This window comes from Mus pahari, chromosome 16 (genome assembly GCF_900095145.1).
Source record: "Mus pahari chromosome 16, PAHARI_EIJ_v1.1, whole genome shotgun sequence".
In the NCBI taxonomy this organism is placed as follows: domain Eukaryota; kingdom Metazoa; phylum Chordata; class Mammalia; order Rodentia; family Muridae; genus Mus; species Mus pahari.
The window spans coordinates 57,213,206-57,231,372 of NC_034605.1; the positions used below are offsets into that span (position 1 = coordinate 57,213,206).

Below are 18,167 nucleotides of genomic sequence, written 5' to 3' on the forward strand. Positions count from 1 at the left end.
ACACCTGTGGGAGATTTTCCTTCATCCTTTGAGGTGGAAGACCCACCCTAAATCTGGAACACACACGCTGGTGACAGCCTATATAAAAGGACACGGAAAAAGCTCTGGCTTTTCTCCTGCTCGCCCTCACTCTCGCCAACTGGTTCATCTACCCTGCTGCCCAGGCATTCCTCTGCTGGTAACCACAGAACCTACTTCTTCAGGATTCCAACACAGACCACCAGTCAGCAGCTCTCCAGGAATTCTTCAGGACTCCAGCACCAGCTTAGCACTGCTGAAACATCCAGTCTGAACAACTGGAGGCTACTGGATCCTTGGCCTTCCCATCAGGGGACAGTTGGACTGACTATCCCAACCACAGCCTTAAGGCCACTCTGATAAAATCCCATACACAGAGGAGACATATATATATATATATATACACAGATATTCTATCTGCTCTGTTTTCAGACAGATATTCTACCAGTTCTGATCCTTTAGAGAACCCTAAAACAGACCATGACCTGTACTTGCAAAGTCCTCATTAGCTAGCTGTCAGCAGGGGGTAGGGATAGAAACAGCCAACACAAAATACACCAAAACAAGTCCAGGAGGTGGGGCTGGGGGTGGAGCTAATGTGGGGCACTTGCTCACCACAGTAAGGCTAGTTCAGTTCTCCGGTACCACAGAGGTTAAGGTATGCACAGCCTGACCAAAGATTTTTGGGGGTTTTTGTTTGTTTGTAATTTATGACATTTATAAACATTTAGGGTGCCCACAAGTCCAAAAGACTACGCTGAACTATACAAAAGGAAGGCCTGCGCCCAGCTGCTCTCCCATCAGGTTAGAAAGCCCAGGTCTCCTCTCCCTGCAAGGTACAGTCATTAGGTAGCCCGAAGAGTCCACACAGCCTCCTCTCTCCTCTGGCTGCTGGCCCTCTCAGGAGTCATTGGGAAGCCCAAATAGCTTCACAGTCCCAGCCTCCCGACTGCTGTCATATTTGCCATCTTTGTCATCACAGGCAAAAGCCAGCAGAGGCCTCTTGGGGTGCCAAGCCACGGTGAAAGTCGGGGACTCACACTGCACCTCCCATAGCTTGTCTCCTACAGAAAATAAGTGAAAGAATGTTATTCAGTAACACATTCATTAAGTACTTGACATACAGATATGTCACACACAAGTAGGTGACAGGCAGATTAACTTATGAGTCTAGGCCTCTACTCTATAAAAACAATTTCCATGGTTTGCTAATAAGCACCTTACTGACAGCCTGTCCTTACTAAATGCCAGTGATAGGCCTGTAAGGCAGAGAAGTTTTTTAAATGAGAGGGAGTAGTGGGGTCTTAAAGTGACAACTAAGAAAAATGAAGGCACACACCTCAATTACCACAAAGCCTTGCAAACAACTTTTTCCCAAAAGTTTACTTCTAATTTACTGAAATTATACATGATTTCTTTCAGGTGTGCTCCAAATTTTCTCCCTAAGAGTTAAGACTTACAATGTAGGAGCAGGAAAGATGGCTTAGCAGCTAAGAACATTCTAAAGGACCCAGGTTCAAATCCCAGCACCCACACGGCAGCTCACTGCCACCTGTTTAACTCCAACCCAAAGGGATCCAGCACCCAGGGGTCCAACTCCCTCTTCTGGTTTCAATGAACAGAAGGCTCACTGTAATGCCAGGCATACAGGCAAAACACACGAACAGCAAATGCATGGTCTTGGTTTTAGCTTTTTAAATAAAGACTTACAGTGTAGTACCAATATAAAGACCCTGGATATGCTGAATGTACACATCTAACAGGCCAACTATATGGTCTACAAATTATATTGTATACTATTAAAATGTATGCATGTACATGTGTAAGTACATATTTTTGTTATATATATATATATGAAGTGTTTAAAGTAATTCTGTGTCAGGGACAGCTGTCTCCAGCTTTTCTGAATTCCTCTCAGGCTCTGTGGACACACCCTGTGGTTCCTGGTGTCACTACCATACAACTCGCACTTTTCTTTAGGTGTTTAATTCTGTATCATTTGTCATGGATTTGGTTAAGATAAAAATTTATACAACTCGCCAGGCGTGGTGGTGCACGCCTTTAATCCCAGCACTCCGGGGCAGAGGCAGGCGGATTTCTGAGTTCGAGGCCAGCCTGGTCTACAAAGTGAGTTCCAGGACAGCCAGGGCTACACAGAGAAACCCTGTCTTGAAAAAAAAAAAAGTAAATAAATAAAAAATTACACAACTCAAGAAAACCAAAGCAATCATGAAACCACCTGAGCACCTGAGATGCCACAGGTGACCACAGCTTTGCAGACTGGGTGCTGTGAGCCAGCTTACGTCAACTTGACAACAAGCTAGCCTCTGGAGTGGAGGGAGCCTCCACTGAGAAAATGCCTCTGCAAGAGTGGGCTGTAGGCAGGCCTGTAGGGTGCTTTCTTAATTGGTGACTGATGGGGGTGGGGAGGAATGACACAAGACTAATTGTGGGTGGTGCCATCACTGTCCTGTGGTCCTGGTTCTATAAGAAAACAAAGTGAGAAAGCCATGAGGAGCAAGCCAGTAAGCAGCATCCCTCCATGGCTTCTGCATCAGCTCCTGCCTCCAGACTCCTGTCCTGCTTGAATTTCTGTCCTGACATCCTTGGATGATAAAGTGTGATAAGAAGTGTGAGCCAAATAAACTGTCTTCTTCCCAGGTCACTTTGGTCACAGTGTTCATCACAGCAGGAATGACACTAACTAGGATAAGTACCCTGACAGCTTACTGCAAAGCTAATCCCTAAATGATACAGTGCTGACCGTGGGAGGCTGAGACCACCATCCCAGGCAACTAGCTCAGACTAGTGCCAACTGGGTGGTGTGCCTGAATGCTGAAATGACTGTTAAAATGGACTTCTATTCTATAGATTATCAATCAAAATCAAAACTCATTCTTACCTTCTTTCAGACTTAACTACAAAAAATATTCAGGAATTATACCTAATGTTATTTATTCCAATAAAAAAATGCATAGACAGAAAAAAAGATTGAAAAGAAGTGTACAAAAAGTTAGTCACAGTTATCACTAAAGAATGGACATAAAAAGGGGCAAGGCTGGCAAAGGAGTTCATGAGGCAAAGGCATTTGCCAAGCAACCCTGGTGACCTGAGCTCACCCCAACGCTGGTTGTCAGTAACTAGTTGTTGTTACCCCTGTCCACATTCTGATATACTCAAGGTTACATGAAAATTCTCAGGTGGCTTTGTGTCTGAGCCCTTTGAGTGGAGACTGCCCTAAAGACCCTGTGTTGCTGAATGGCCGGCAATGCTCACCTAAGATCAATAACCAGCCCTTTACGATGTATTCTACATACTGCAAACAGTTCAATAAGACTGTTGGTCAGTCTGAATTGAAAACAATGTGCTAAGGGCACCTCGGTGAACTTGTGTCTAAATTAGGCAGGCCTGTGAGGGGCTGTCTTCACTGATCTCCCTGAGGTGTGAAGACCCTCTGGCTGTGGGTCCCAGGGGACCCTGGACTGAATGACAGGAGAAGGGCAGCTGAGCACAAACACTTCTTCAAGGCTGTGGCTGTAGTGCTCTGCCAGGCCTGACAGATGAGCTGTAACCTAAGTGTGAGCCAAAGAAGCCCTTTTCCCCGTGAAGCTGCTTTCCTAAGGGCATTTTATCACAGTCAAAGAAATCAAGACAAAGATTATCACAACTTGGTGATAATTACACGAAATTCATCAGAAAAACAAATATTCCATGTTTGCTCTCATTTGGGGGTCCTAAATTTTACAGATAGGTAAAATCGTGTAAATGACCACGGAACACTGAAAACTGACAGGTGTCAAGAGACGGGCAGTGGGGGTTGGGAGTTCTTTGTGTCTTATTTGAAAAAGATTTAGCTGAGCATGAGGATGTCCTACTTTAATCTCAGCACTCAGAAAGCAGGGACAGATCCTCTCTGTAAATTCAAAGACAGTCTCATCTACATCAGGAGTTCCAGGCCAGTCAGAGCTACAAGTGAGACCCTGTCTCAAAACAAAACAAACCCCACCTTTTTAAAAAAACAGTAGAAGAAGTAATGCAAAAGCCAAGTACTTCCTGAAGCTCTTCCCTTCAGACCTGGTGCTAGATTCTTGTCCTTCCCTCTGACAGGAAACTGACAGTCCTATCAACAAATGTCTCAACAACATAAACCCATCCTATACCACTGGTGACGTAGCAGTGTACAGAGCTGAAACATGACCAGAAAAGGCCTAGGCCACATACTAAACACAAAGGATTAAATTAGGATACCTGTCTCCACTTCAGCTATGTCAATGAAATGGTCCTCCGAAGCCGACGCCAGCATTTTCCCATCGTGGCTAAAACTGAGGGTCCTTACAGGCCAATCTAGTCTATGACAGGATGGAGAGAAACATCAGTTACCCCCCCAAAACATCAGAGTTACCCCCAAATGAGGGAGGAAAGGTTGATTTCCCACAGGAAAAGCCCGTCAGTTACACACCTGGAAAAGCACCGCACGCACACTAACTCGTCAACGTCCCAAAGGCTGACCAAGGCATCTGCACTTCCTGTGGCAAAGTATTTCCCCATGGGGTCAAACTTGATACAGATGCAGTTAGAAGGATGGGCATTGATGGACTGCACAGGCTTCAGTTCTGGGTAGCTGAGAAACAAGACACAAAGCCGTCAATGTGCAGAAGAGGGCCAGGGCACTAAGACACCAAGGGAAAACAGTAACAAAAACTGCCCAAAAGGAAGAAAACTAAAGGTTTGCTCAAGTACAAGAGCACAACACAGGCCTACAGATACATGAGCAGGGACCATCTAACACCTAGATGAACCAGTGAGGTTACTGCACCTCACAGAAAATTAGACATCTCTAGACTTCCTGAGCATCACTCTGGGGCGGCACACCTAAGACACAGAAGCAAAAAAACCAAATCCAGGACTGTTATACCTAGCAAATCTATCTAATACACAAATACAAATAGTGAGGTACGGTATCTACAAGTCTACAAATATATAACTCCTTCAATATCCTCCACCAATATGATTTTTGTTTTGTTTAATGTGGGATTCTGAAGTGGAAACTTAAAGGTTTTTTGGAAAGTCAGTTGTGTCTGATGGTGTTTTGCTGGGGCAAACACATAACAGAGGTTTTTCCTGAAGAAGACACAGGAAAAGGGACTGGTGAGGAAGGATTCTTCACTAATGATGTGCATGTACTGGTTGAGCCCCATCTGTCAGGACTCCATGGAGAATCACACCAAAAACCTTCTGGTGGTATACTGCGGCTTCCAAGGACTCATGCCCCTTGGCAGTGACGTCAGCTGATACAGACTCACTCACGTGCTGAAGTAAGACATGTGATGAGGAACGACCCGAGGAGGACGCATGATGGTGTAGGGAGTACAAATAGGACTCAATGGAGGAGGGGGTCTGCCTGCAGAGAGCTAGCTCTGCAACCCTTCTCGCGTCATCGCTGACCTGTTTTGTTGAAAGAGAACTTCACCTGGCCTCTCTACTTATCCTGGTTCCTCCTGCCGATTCAGGCCGTTTCTGCTAGCCTCGCTGTCTCTGCTAGGTGGTGCCACTGCTGCTAATTCTTGCTGCTAGCCTGACTCTACCGAACTAGACTACTGATTATTCGTGAAGTATTTACTAGTGGATTGAGCTGCCGCTGCTCACCTGTGAACTGAATGGCTCATTTCCTGACAACGCAGATGGGATTTGCTCCAAAGAACAATTTCTAAAAAGGTCTATTTCCCCCGTATCCTTTCCTTTCCACTACCTCTGGAGAGTAGCGTAGCTGGCTAGATGGGAAGTTAATACATGTAAGAGCCATCATTCAAAGTAGGCTTTGAAAACTGAAAAGCTGCAGGACTCCCAGCAAACTTCGCCCTCTCCACCAAAGCAGCGAGCAGAGTCCCAGGGCCCTGACTCTTCATTTTACATTTCGTTTACTTATACAAATGCTCACTGAAACCCCACTATTAAGACCGGCAATAGGTAGGCATTAGCAATTCAATGGAAAACAGTACACACACAGTCCTCTCAACCTTGAAATTGCTAGTGCAATGAGAAAAAGAGATGACATGCACATTAGAATACAGAATTAAGAAATACTTCCTCCTGGTGCTGGAGAGAGGCTCAGCTTAAGACCATTGGCTGCTCTTCCAGAAGACCCGGGTTTGATTCCCAGAAACCATGGCAGCTCACAACCATCTATAATTCAAGTTTCAGAGGATCCAACACCCTCACACAGACATACAGGCAGGCAAAACACCAAAGAACACAAATTAAATAAATCATTAAAAAAGAAGGGGGCTGGAGAGATGGCTCCGTGGTTAAGAGCACTGGCTGCACTTCTAGAGGACCAGAGTTCGATTCCCAGCAACCACATGGCAGCTCACCACTGTATCTAACTCGTTTCAGGAGACCTGACACTCCTATCCAGCAGTCAGCAAGCACACACACAGTGCACAGACATGCATGGCAGGCAAAACACCCATACACATAAAATTTAAAAAAATTAAAAAGAAGAAATAGGAAGAACGTAAGATACACTAAAATCCTCTAAATCCTGGAGAGGAGAGGATGAAGTGACTTTGGTAGAGGGAAAGTGATATTGAAGCTGAAACTTTGAGAGAGTGAATCAGCCACAATTCAAGGTGCATCAAGTCCCTGGACTGGCTGGCTAATAACTGAACATTTACAATCTCAGTTCCCTCTGGATCAACAGGAAAATGTATAATCAGTATCAAAACAAACTCATAAAATCCAGAATGCCTAAAAGAAGGTAGGATTTTTTTTTATTTAATATTCTCTATCTGTCAGGGACAGGCTCACAGCTAACGCCTTCCTGCTCGGCAGGGCAGCCATTGCAGAGAGAGGTCTGAGAATCCCGTCCAGCATCTCACCTGAGGATGTTGATGCAACCGTTGCCGTTGGTCAAGAAGAACATGTTGTTGTCGTTGTTCCACGAGATCTCATTGACCTCAAACTTGAACTGCTCCTCTGCTTTGGAGCGGTGTGTCTTGGCATCAATGAAGGTCACGACGTCATCCTTGTTGCCCACAGCGATGGTCTGCCCATCAGGACTCCAGCAGATGTTAATGTTCTCCCCTGGGAACCCAGATATAATCTGTCAGCAAGCTCACCTTTGACCATCAGCCTCCAGAGCTCATTCTGCTCTCCTGGAAAGAAGATCAGAGCTACCTTCAACACTCATTCATTACCGAGTCAATAGAAGGAAGCTTCAGCTGACAAAGAGGCAGCCGTGAGTCTAGACATTTGTCAGGCAGCACCCCACTCCAACCCGTTACCAGCCTTATCAAAGTCATGTGTGTCCACACTGAACACAGGTTAAAATTTTCAACTTCATTAAACCAAAAACACCTTTTTTTTTGCACTTTACTGTCTACAGTGCAGTTTAAAATCAGAAAGTGTTTCAAGAATTCTATTGTGGGAGCTTGGTAGTGGTGATAAATGCCTTTGAACCTAGCACTTCGGAGGCAAAGGCAGGTAGATCTCTGATTTCATGAGTCTGGCCTGGTCTACACAGTGAGTTCTAGGATAGCCAAGACTACACAAAGAAACCCTGTCTCCCCTCAAAAATATATGTATATGTATGTACATGTATATATAAACACACACACACACACACACTCACACACACTCACACACTCACACACACATTTTCTCCCTTGTGGGGCTAGAGATGGCTCAGTGGTTAAGAGCACTTGGGTTTTTTCCAGGAGATCCAAGTTCAATTCCCTGTACCCACAATTCACAATCACCTATAACTACATTTATAGAGGATAAGATGCCTTCTTCTGGCACCTATACATGTGGTACACACACACACAGAAAAAAAAAAAAATCTACAATCAACAAAACTGCCTGCCTTGTAGCTGGGCGTGGTGGCGCACGCCTTTAATCCCAGCACTCAGGAGGCAGAGGCAGGCAGATTTCTGAGTTCGAGGCCAGCCTGATCTACAAAGTGAGTTCCAGGACAGCCAGGGCTACACAGAGAAACCCTGTCTCAAAAAAAAAAAAAGAAAAAAAAAAAAAAAGCCTGCCTGCCTTAGTTAGGGTTTTACTGCTATAAAGAGACACCATGACCAAGACAACTCTTACAAAGAACACTTAATTGGAGCTGGCTTGCAGGGTCAGAGGTTCAGTCTATTATCATCAAGGTGGAACATGGCAGCATCCAGGCAGGCATAGAGCAGAAGCTAAGAGGTCTTCGTCTTAATCCAAAGGCAGACAGGAGAAGAGTGGCTTCCAGGCAGCTAGGATGAGGGTCTTAAAGCCCACACCCACAGTGACACACTTCCTCCAACAAGGCCACACCTAATAGTGCCACTCCCTGGGCCAAGCATATTCAAACTACCACACTGCTTCTTGGAGCACAACTTTCCAGATCATCCAGGGCTTCTCAGCCATTGTAACCTGTCAGAATCTGCCAAACTCTCTATGCCTCTGCACACACTACTCTTGCATAGCTTCCGCTGCTCTCCAGCCTGTCGGAAAAGTGCTCGAATTCTGTTCCTGTCTTCTCCAGACAGACATATACAGCCCATCCTGATGCATCCTGATACCCTGCCCTTGCTACGAAGAACACAGTAAATGGTTGCTGCAGACCACACTAGCTTTTCCTCCCGAGCCTCCTCTCTCTGAACTTACCTTTCGTGTTCACAGTGGCGATGCATTTTGTAGTCCTCACATCCCAGATGCGAATGGTTTTATCTCCAGATGCGGTGACAAAGAGGTCAGGGTTGCTTGGGTGCCAACAAAGCTGGTCCACGCTATCCCCGTGGCCCCGGTAGTTGTTTTCTTTGACCTTAAAAGAACAGAATCCAGATGCCACTTTTATCCAAACAGTGGTACCGTGTAGCCAGCAAAGATCTGGATAATTCAAAACAGAAATCCAATTCTTTTTCCAAAACTTCAACCCCCCCATGAACCTCTGAGTTTCAACATTGGCCCTTCCTGGCCTCCCTTCTTTCTTTTTCCACCACCACTCCAACCCACCTGTCCACCCCCAAAAGATGCGCTATCATTTTCAAATAAAGTCCTCCTCTCCACCCTAGGGGCTCTACCACCCCATTAGTCCCTAGCCACTGGTCACCAGAGCTCTTCTAGACCCTCACTCACCACTTTCTGCCACCTGACTTCAAACTCCCCCGGCCCGCAGCCACGTCGCCACACCTCTTTACTGCCACTAAGTTCGCTCTCTGCTCTCCGCCAGGCAGCCTCACCCCAACTCTCCCAGCCCCTCAAACCCTTTCCGCATCACCGCCGACGACAGGCCATGTCCTTCTCCATTCGTCCACCCCTCCTGCTTTTTCTGCCTCCACACACAGCCCTCTTCTCCGCCAAGCCCGTGCCCTACAAGCTCACCAGCCGGTCCTTCTCCAGTAAGAACACGCTGGCAGTCTTGTCGAAGGACCCCGAGGCCAAGCGACGGCCATCGCAGCTCCAGGCGACCGAGTGCACCTTGGCACTGTGCGCCGGGAATTCGCGCGTCTTGCTGTGGCCTCGGAAGAGCTCCTGCATCCCGAGCACGTAACGAGAAGGGCCACTGCTCACAGAGCACCAGGGCGCTATCGAGCCGGGGCCGCTCTGGCCGAGGGCCGAGGGGCCCAGGACCGCGGTGGGCGCCGCCATGCCTCCCTCCGCACGGACCGCGCGCCGGAAGCTGGAGACTCTGAGTCTGGCGCCGTCGCCGCACGCATGCGCCGATAAAGCGCCGCGTCGCTCTGCGCAGGCGCCTCTCACCCGCGGGACTACAAATCCCGCCATGCAGCGCGCGTCCACCTATCCTTTTTGAAATAGGACTGATTCTTCCTTAAATTCGCTTTTTTTTGTTTTGTTTTCGAGACAGGATTTCTCTGTGGAGCCTTGGCTGGCCTGGAACTCACTCTGTAGACCAGGCTGGCCTCGAACTCAGAAATCCGCCTGCCTCTGCCTCCCAAGTGCTGGAATTAAAGGCGTGCGCCACCACGCCTGGCCCAACTTTTTTTTTAATGGTCTTCTTACCAGTTTCTTGGTAGCCTTGTTTATTCGAAAAAGAGAGTCAAGATAAATCCTCCAGTTTACCTTCATGTAAAATATCTTTTTTCTAGAGTTGTTTTTCACTGTAAGGTCCTCATCGTGCCCTTAAAGCAAAAGGCCATCGCAAGTTGTCGCTCCTGGAGAAAGGTTAGATGTTTGTGGAATGAAGGAATTGATAGGAAATGTGGGTTTGTCGGTTGGAGTTGGGAAAAGTTGTTTGGTTGATTTGAGATTTGGTTTGTTCGGGGGTTTTGTTTTTGTTTTTGAAGACAGGGCTTCTCAGTGTATCCCTGGCTGCCCTGGAACTCACTCTATAGACCAGGCTGGCCTCGAACACACAGAGATCCACCTGCCTGCCACCTGAGACGTTTTTCTGTCTTTTGATCTTAGTTGTTAAAAGATATTGTATATGCATGATAGTAAACTAAAAGAAAATAGCAGAAAGTACAATGATCATTTGTGTGGGCCACGCTCACATCTCAGATCCTCCCTCTTATGTCTCAAACCAAAAGATCCCCGGCTCGAAAAAACAATGGTACACAGCCAGGATTCGCCAAGCACTGGAGAACTGTTCAGGGATAGGGGGAATTTGTGTGAAATTTGTGTGAAAATGTCCTTATAAAGCCAGCTGTGCTGTCGCAGGCTTGTAACCCCATCACTGGGGAGACAGGGACAGGCGGATCCCTAGGACTCGCTGGCTAGCTGTCTAACTTCCTTGGCAAGTCCCAGGTTAATGAGCGACCCTTTCTCCAAACAGAACAAGGGATGGTGCCTTCAGAACCACCTCAGTGTTGTCCTCTGGCCCCCACATAACACACGTGTACTCACACATGCATAGACATGAAATCATTTTAAATGGCCCTCTCCCTGAATACCATGCTCTGCCTGGGGACTGGAATTCCTCTGTATTTTTCCTAAGTAGTCTCTTCTGTTACTTTCAGCAATAGCTATCTCCCTACCTGAATATAAATTCGTGAAATCTGTCATTCTATTGTTCTTATGGCCCAACGGTCTTGGCCCCCTCCACTAGTATTTTGCACATAGTAGGCACCCAATATTTACTAAATAAAAGTGAAAAGTGAAAGGAAGAAATGCTTATATAACAGTACCATGCACAATGAATATCCACAAGAAAAATATAATTTTTGATGGGGGAGGAGGGTTTATGACAAGATTTCTCTGTGTATTCCTGGCTGTCCAGGAACTCCTTCTATAGACCAGGTTGGCCTTGAACTCTGAGATCCATGTACCTCTGCTTCCCAAGTGCTGGGATTAAGAGTGTTCCACCATGCCTAGCTAATAATATTTTTAATTATTTTTTAAGGAAAATAGAATCGATAGAGAGATGGTTCTCTGTTTAAGCAGAGGACTGCTGATCCCTCCCCAGGCACCCACAAAGTGGCCCAGAACTCTTGGTAACTCTGGTTCCAGGAGATCTGTCACCTTCTTCTGGTGTCCCAGGCTCCATGCAAAAGCCCTCGTTCACATAAAAATTAAAAAAAAAATGAAGGAAAAAAAGCGTGACCTTGCAAAGACACTGTGAACGGGGTTTATAGCATGATGCAGCCCTCCTTACATAATTTGCTGTCTTTCATAAATATATAGAGACTTCTAATTGGGGATTGATTTTTTTTGTCCTTCTTTTTTCCTTGAGAAGGGGTCTTGCACGATAGCTCAGTTAGAGAGGTATAATAGTTTATTCAGTTGCTTCCTCAATGAATCATTGCAATGAATATCCCTATACAATCTTCATTATGCACTGTGCACTTTCTTTGGGTAGTATTACAAAACAATTGAAGAGGAGATTCTAAGAATCTGCAGTCATCCATATAAGGAAATATAGATCCTAAATAATAAATGAAGCCACACAGGCATGTAGCTCTGGCTTCTATACTGTCTTTCCTACCTCATCACAATCAGAAAGTTTTAGAAACTGCAAAGATGTTAGACAGGACTAAAGTGTCAATGAAATCACTAAAATCTTTGGGCAGAAAACTATGTGTTATCTCATTTTCCCTCCTTCCCTTCTTTTTCAAATATTTCATATGAATATATATTTTACAGACACTGAGGACTCGTGCTTCTTGTATTAGATAAGGAAACAGAAGAAAGGGGGAAAATGGCCTTCCCCAAGTCACAGGCCTAATATTTGACAGAGAAAAGTTGTTTTGTTTTGTTTTTTAATCCAGACAGGGTCGCTCTCATAGCGCTGCTTGTCCTGAAACTCACTCTGTAGACCAGGCTGGCCTCCAACTCCAAGATTTTCCTGCCTCTGCCTCCTGAGTACTGGGATTAAAGATGTGCGCCACTACCATTCAGCTGAGTGAAATATTCTTTTTTCTTTTCTTAATTTATTTATTTTGTGTATATGAGTGCACTGTAACTGTCTTCAGACACACCAGAAGAGGGCATCAGATCCCATTACAGATGGTTGTGAGCCACCATGTGCTTGCTGGGAATTGAACTCAGGACCTCTAGAAGAGCAGCCAGTTCTCTTAACCGCTGAGCTATCTCTCCAGCCCATTTTTAAAAAATGATTTATTTATTTTATGTATGAGTGTTCTATCTGCACATACACCTGAATGCCAGAAGAGGGCATCAGATCTCTTTATAGATGGTTGTGAGCCACCATGTAGTTGCTGGGATTTGAACTCAGGACCTCTAGAAGAACAGCCAGAGCTCTTAACTGCTGAGTCATCTCTCCAGCTGGAGCAAAATATTCTTAAGAAAGATGTTTACAAGATGGCATAACTACAGTTCAGTAGTCCATCACATTCCCCACTGGCTCTAGGAGAATGAGCTGAATTATCAACTCATAGTTTGGAGAATTTAATGTCAGGGCCCTTTGTAACTATAGTTTTTCATTTGTATTTTTTTTTCTGATTGGTGATGGGGATAGGGATACAAAGGGGTCGACACATCCACAAATGAGCATCAGAATGCATAAAACAAAAAGACAGGAAAAATAAGCACGCACACACACCCCAGGTAAAATTTGGTAACCCAAAAGTGAGCCATCCAATCAGATCTCAGCCCCACCTTGAGGAAACTTTTTTGCAAGTTTTTTTTTTTTTTTTTTTTCATTAATTGAGTTGCTACTGTCAGAGAGATTAAAACAGCACATTTCCCGAAACTGGTGTCCTCGATGATGCAGTAATGGTAAGTAATCGATAGCAGCCCTGTTATATAGGCTAGCCTGTCAGGTCTCCTTGCTTTTAATTTAATAAGGCAATAGCCACGGAGGGATAGTGTGAACCTTTGGCTGTGTTACAGGCCGTCCAGGAAAGCTGATCGCCAGTGCACACAGCCACTGCAGAGAATGGGATGGCCACAGCCCCAGGTTTTGAGGAGAGAGCTATGTTACTCTGCCTCCGACACTTGTGTCTTCTTGGGCTTTTTCTTCCTGGACTATAGGAAATATTATAGTCAGTCTGCTTAAATAACAATGGATATTATGAGATAGGTTAGTGGGAATGTAATTATAACTGTATTGTTTAAAAGTGAAAAGCCATCCTTCAGGTAAAGGAATGTGGCCTGTCCCACTGAGGACGCCCCCCTGTGTGGGGACAATTTATTTGTCCCTTGGGGGTGTGTAGGCATTTCTGGGTGCAGCTTTGTATTTTAGCACATCACTAAGATGTGCTATAACATAAGGAGTGTGGAGTTATCATCTAGTGCTTTGTCACTAGAAGCCCACCCCAGTTGTAAGACTCTCTAACTGATAGGCTTGAGAGATACCTATCTTCGTTAGGGTTTCTAGGGCCACAGTGAAACGCCGTGACCAAAAATCAAGTTGGGGAGGAAAGGTTTACACTTACAGATCACTATTTATCACCGAAGGGAGTCAGGACAGAAATGTTGCGGGAGGGGGAAATATTTAAAAAGGTACCCTCCTACGCTAGTGCCAGCTACTCTCTGGCCCTGGCGATCTCTCCGCCTCTATGGCTAGCCCCATGCAGCGACTGCCTGTCTCACATGGTTTTCTTGCTGCGGATTCTGCTTACATTCCCAGCCATCTGTCCCAGCCATCATGTTGTCACAAATCCCCTGTAACCCGGTAAAAATCGAAACTCTTGAGGCTTGTAATTTATCAGTCAGATTTATATTAGTAAACTCTCAAGCCACAAAATGCCCGCACAGTGAACTCAAAACTCAACTGATATAAGCACAAGGTACACACCTAGATGGGGCAAACGCATCCTACGTATTATTTAATCATCTATCTAAGAAATCCCCCATACTTAAGGCTCCCAGGACCATGTGGTTCTGGCTCCTCTTCCTTGCCTATAGGTTCCATCTTGTCTCCTTCTCTCCGTCTCCCCTCTGTCTCTGTCTCTCTACTCATTTCAGCCCTGACTTCTTTTTCCACTGCCCAATCACAGGCCCTAGCCTTATCTCTCACCTGCCTTCACCTGCTTACAGACGGCAATCTACACGGAAACTCAGAGCAAACACCTGGAGGCAGGAGCTGATGCAGAGGCCACGAAGGGGAGCTGCTTACTGGCTTGTTCAACCTGCTTTCTTACAGAACCCAGGACCACAAGCCCCAGATGGCACCAGCCTGGGCCCTCCCCCCATCAGTCACTAGTTAGAAAAATGTCCTGCAGGCCTTGCCTAAAGCTTGATCTTATGGAGGCATTTTCTTTTTTCTTTTTTCTTTTTTTTTTTTTTAAGATTTATTTATTTATTTATTTATTTATTATATGTAAGTACACTACAGTCTTCAGACACTCCAAGAGGGCACCAGATCTTGTTACAGATGGTTGTGAGCCACCATGTGGTTGCTGGGAATTGAACTCAGGACCTTCAGAAGAGCAGTCAGTTGCTCTTAATCGCTGAGCCATCTCTCCATTCCATGGAGGCATTTTCTTGATTGAGGTTCCCTCCTCTCGGATAACTTTGGCCTGTGTCAACGCAAAACTAGCCAGAACAGTAGTCAATGCGGGGGGTGGGGGGCATGGTAGAAAGGAGAACCAGGTTTGATAGTACTTGGGAAATTTTATGTTTTATCTGGAACTTGTGGACCTGGGTGCGCCTCTGCAGTCCTACCAGGTGAATTTAACCTGTAAAGGGTCCTCTGAACGAGTGATGGTCAGGAATGTCTTTTACCCACTTGAATCCAGGGAATGATCCCAGCAACCTTAATAGCAATGAGTGTGGTAAGAACCATAGGATACGGTCCAACAAAAGTCCCACAATTCAGAGATAATCAAGATACTAAGAACACATCCCTACGCTGTATTCATCTTGAGCCTACTCCTTTGTCCTAGCCCAATGTCAAAAATCTTGCCTGAGCCTACTCCCTTGTCCTAGCCCAGTGTAAATATTCTTGTCAATGTCCTTGAAGCGGCACCAAGAGCTCTCCACAATGCAAGAGACAGATCATGGGAGGGCTGCAGACCATTACCACGCCAGCCCAGAGTGTATTTCTTGTAGCCTTTTTATACTTGAGTACCATGAGAAGCAGAGCCACAGCTAACAGAAACAATTTGCTGCAATATACACATAAGACATTTGTTCCCATCCGAAAGCCTCTCTATTCCTTCCACCAAGGTCAATAGAATCTCCAGACCCTCGCCTTAAACCTCAAGTGTACCTCCTCTTACCCTTCCATGCCCCAGCAGGCTGGGAAATCTGCCAGCAAACACTGACCTGCCTTAACTCTGCCTAGCAGGCAGAGTTTTCTCTTCTGTTTCCCCCCTCTGCTTCAGAGAATCAGCAAACAGCTCCCCCACAATGTTTACTGTCTTTCCTTGTCCATAGTGGAGAGCCTAGGTCAAAGCCCCCTGGGTGGACACCCCATGATCCAATGCCTGAGCCCAAATGACCTGACATTGGTTTCCCAGGGCTATGCTAGCATCCCGTATCTCACCCTTTACAAAGACACTCCCATCCGTGTACGGTATCTCATTGGGCTGTAGCCCAGGGGATGTTGGAGAGGCCTGGTCAAAACCCTTGGATCTAGTGGGACTTTCTAGGACCCAGTGGTATAAATAATGACACAGAGGCTGCTGATGGGATTTAAAGCTTTGGCCTTCTACTTGGCCAGTCTCCCTCATCTAACTTAACCCGACTATCTTCCTTGCCTACATCCTGCCACATGGCCAGCTCTCTGCATTAGTCTGCTCCGGTCCGTCTGTTTCCCTACATGTCTACTCTCAAGTCTCTCACTTCTGCTTTCCTCTCCCTGATGAACTCTCCCTTCCCACAAGTTCCGCCCTCTACTCCCTGCCCAAGCTATTGGCTGTCAGCTTTTTATGACAACTAATCAGTATCCAGACAACCTCTGTTACTGCTCCAGGTTGTCCTTAGGCTGGTGAGGAAGAACGAGCCTGTACGCTGTAGACAATCCGGTGATGGGCCATAGAAATGATAATATCAGAATCCTGCACTTAGCTCTCCGCATACAGAACTAGCAGCTGAAAATACAGACAGGCCTTCACACAATGTGAAGAACGTTTGGATGGTGTGAGCCACTTCAAGGAAGTCATGAGGCGGGTCATCAGGGTCATCATCTGGAGGACTTTCACCTTGAGCAGTGCAACCTGCTGGTTTGGACATCATTTTTCCAATGTCTTTTTTACAATGTGCACACTGATTTTTGGGCAGAGTGGTCTTGGTTATACTTTGATCACTTCTGGAGGCTTCGTTCATTACCTCCTGGTAGATCTTCCATCCCTCTTCCTCCCAGTGATAGCACAGTTGCCTTTCCATACTTTCTGCCTGCCTATATTCTGACAGGTCTCTACTTCTTTATTATTATTTTGTGTTCATTTGTTTTCTCAAGACATGGTCTCTCTATGTATTGCCTTGGCTATCCTGAAACTCTTTGTAGAGCAGGCTGTCCTTGGACTCAGAGATCCAGCTGCCTCTGCCTCCTCAGTGCTTAAAGGTGTGCACCACCACCTGGCTAAATCTCTTGTTATTAAAGACTCTGTGAGATACTTCTGTGGGCTCTGACATCTTTCCTTCAAAGCATTCTACCTTCTGGAGATTCTAATATCCAAGGCCAACTGGTTGACAGAGGCTGTGCTAATCACCTGTCTGTTCTCTGGGGCTTCCAGCTCAGTGGGTTAAAGGCTTCTACCAGCCTTTCCAGAAATGTGGCAGGAGTTCCAGCTAGTCCCCGAAACAGTTCTCTAGCCTTTGACAAATCTGTGGCCTGCCACAAGGCATCACAGAGATTGTTCATCAGAGTCAGGTGACAGGTATCAAGTGCTCCCTCTCCTGGTTTAGTGTCAGGGTCCCACAGAAGTCTGGTAAAAGGAAAGATAGTTTCCAGGATGGGAGAGGGTTCCTTAGAAACTGTGGTCTTCCTTGCTTCCCACCCATCCCCTCTCCCTTCTGAGGTGAGGAGAGGGTCAGAGCTGGTGGCAGTCCTCCCAGGAAGGCTGGTGAGTCTAAAACAGTCTTGAGAAGAGGCGTTAAACCTTGAGGTTTGTCTTGAGAAGGAAGGTTTGACTCTTCCGGTTATCACATCGCTGGTGGAAACAGGAACATAGGCCATAAATGGGGCTATAGGAAGAATGTCATCATTCATCATTGCCTGAGGCTTTCTTTGGGGAAGGTGAACAAGGACCTGAAAGGGTAACTGGTCTGGAGGTCAGGCTATACATGGGTCCTGTAAGGACAAGTCAGCAGGGAGGAAGCCTTGGGTACAACTGAGAGCAGGAGGTAAGACATAGACAGATCCCCTGGGGTGTGGGAAAGACTAAGAATACAGTGGGAGGGGGGCAGTAGGTTCAGGAGTCATTGGCAGGGCTAAGGTGGCAGCAGAAACTAGGGTCAGGGTTTTCTAGCAGTATGGGAGCCTTTTCTCCCAAATCACTAAGACCTTCTGGTGTCTTAGCAATGATTGTGGTACTCCAGCAACCAGGAAGATTGTGTTCCCAGGATTGGGAAACTGATCCAGGCATCTAGAACAACAGACTGAGCCGTGGCAGCAGCTTTGATGTTGAGTAACCAGGTATCAGGCCAGCATTCACTGAAAGCTGACAGATGGAGTTCCCTTGGAGATGTGGACTACAAATTTGGATTCCCATATTTTGAAGCCTGCTTTAAAATCTTGTAACAATGCAATCTCTCTCTCTCTCTCTCTCTCTCTCTCTCTCTCTCTCTCTCTCTCTCTCTCT

The 18,167-nt window shown here is 46.0% G+C and overlaps 1 protein-coding gene across 1 annotated transcript; it reads right to left on the minus strand.

The window, feature by feature from the left end:
• Nucleotides 1–721: 721 nt before the first annotated feature.
• Thoc3 (THO complex 3) lies at nucleotides 722–9,792 on the minus strand. The gene is made up of 6 exons (XM_021215664.1): nucleotides 9,382–9,792; nucleotides 8,665–8,821; nucleotides 6,897–7,101; nucleotides 4,478–4,639; nucleotides 4,267–4,367; nucleotides 722–1,082 (listed from the first exon to the last, which is right to left on the minus strand). The coding sequence occupies exons 1-6, from the start codon at nucleotides 9,781–9,783 to the stop codon at nucleotides 919–921; spliced, it is 1,191 nt and encodes a 396-aa protein (XP_021071323.1). The 5' UTR covers nucleotides 9,784–9,792; the 3' UTR covers nucleotides 722–918.
• Nucleotides 9,793–18,167: the final 8,375 nt, after the last annotated feature.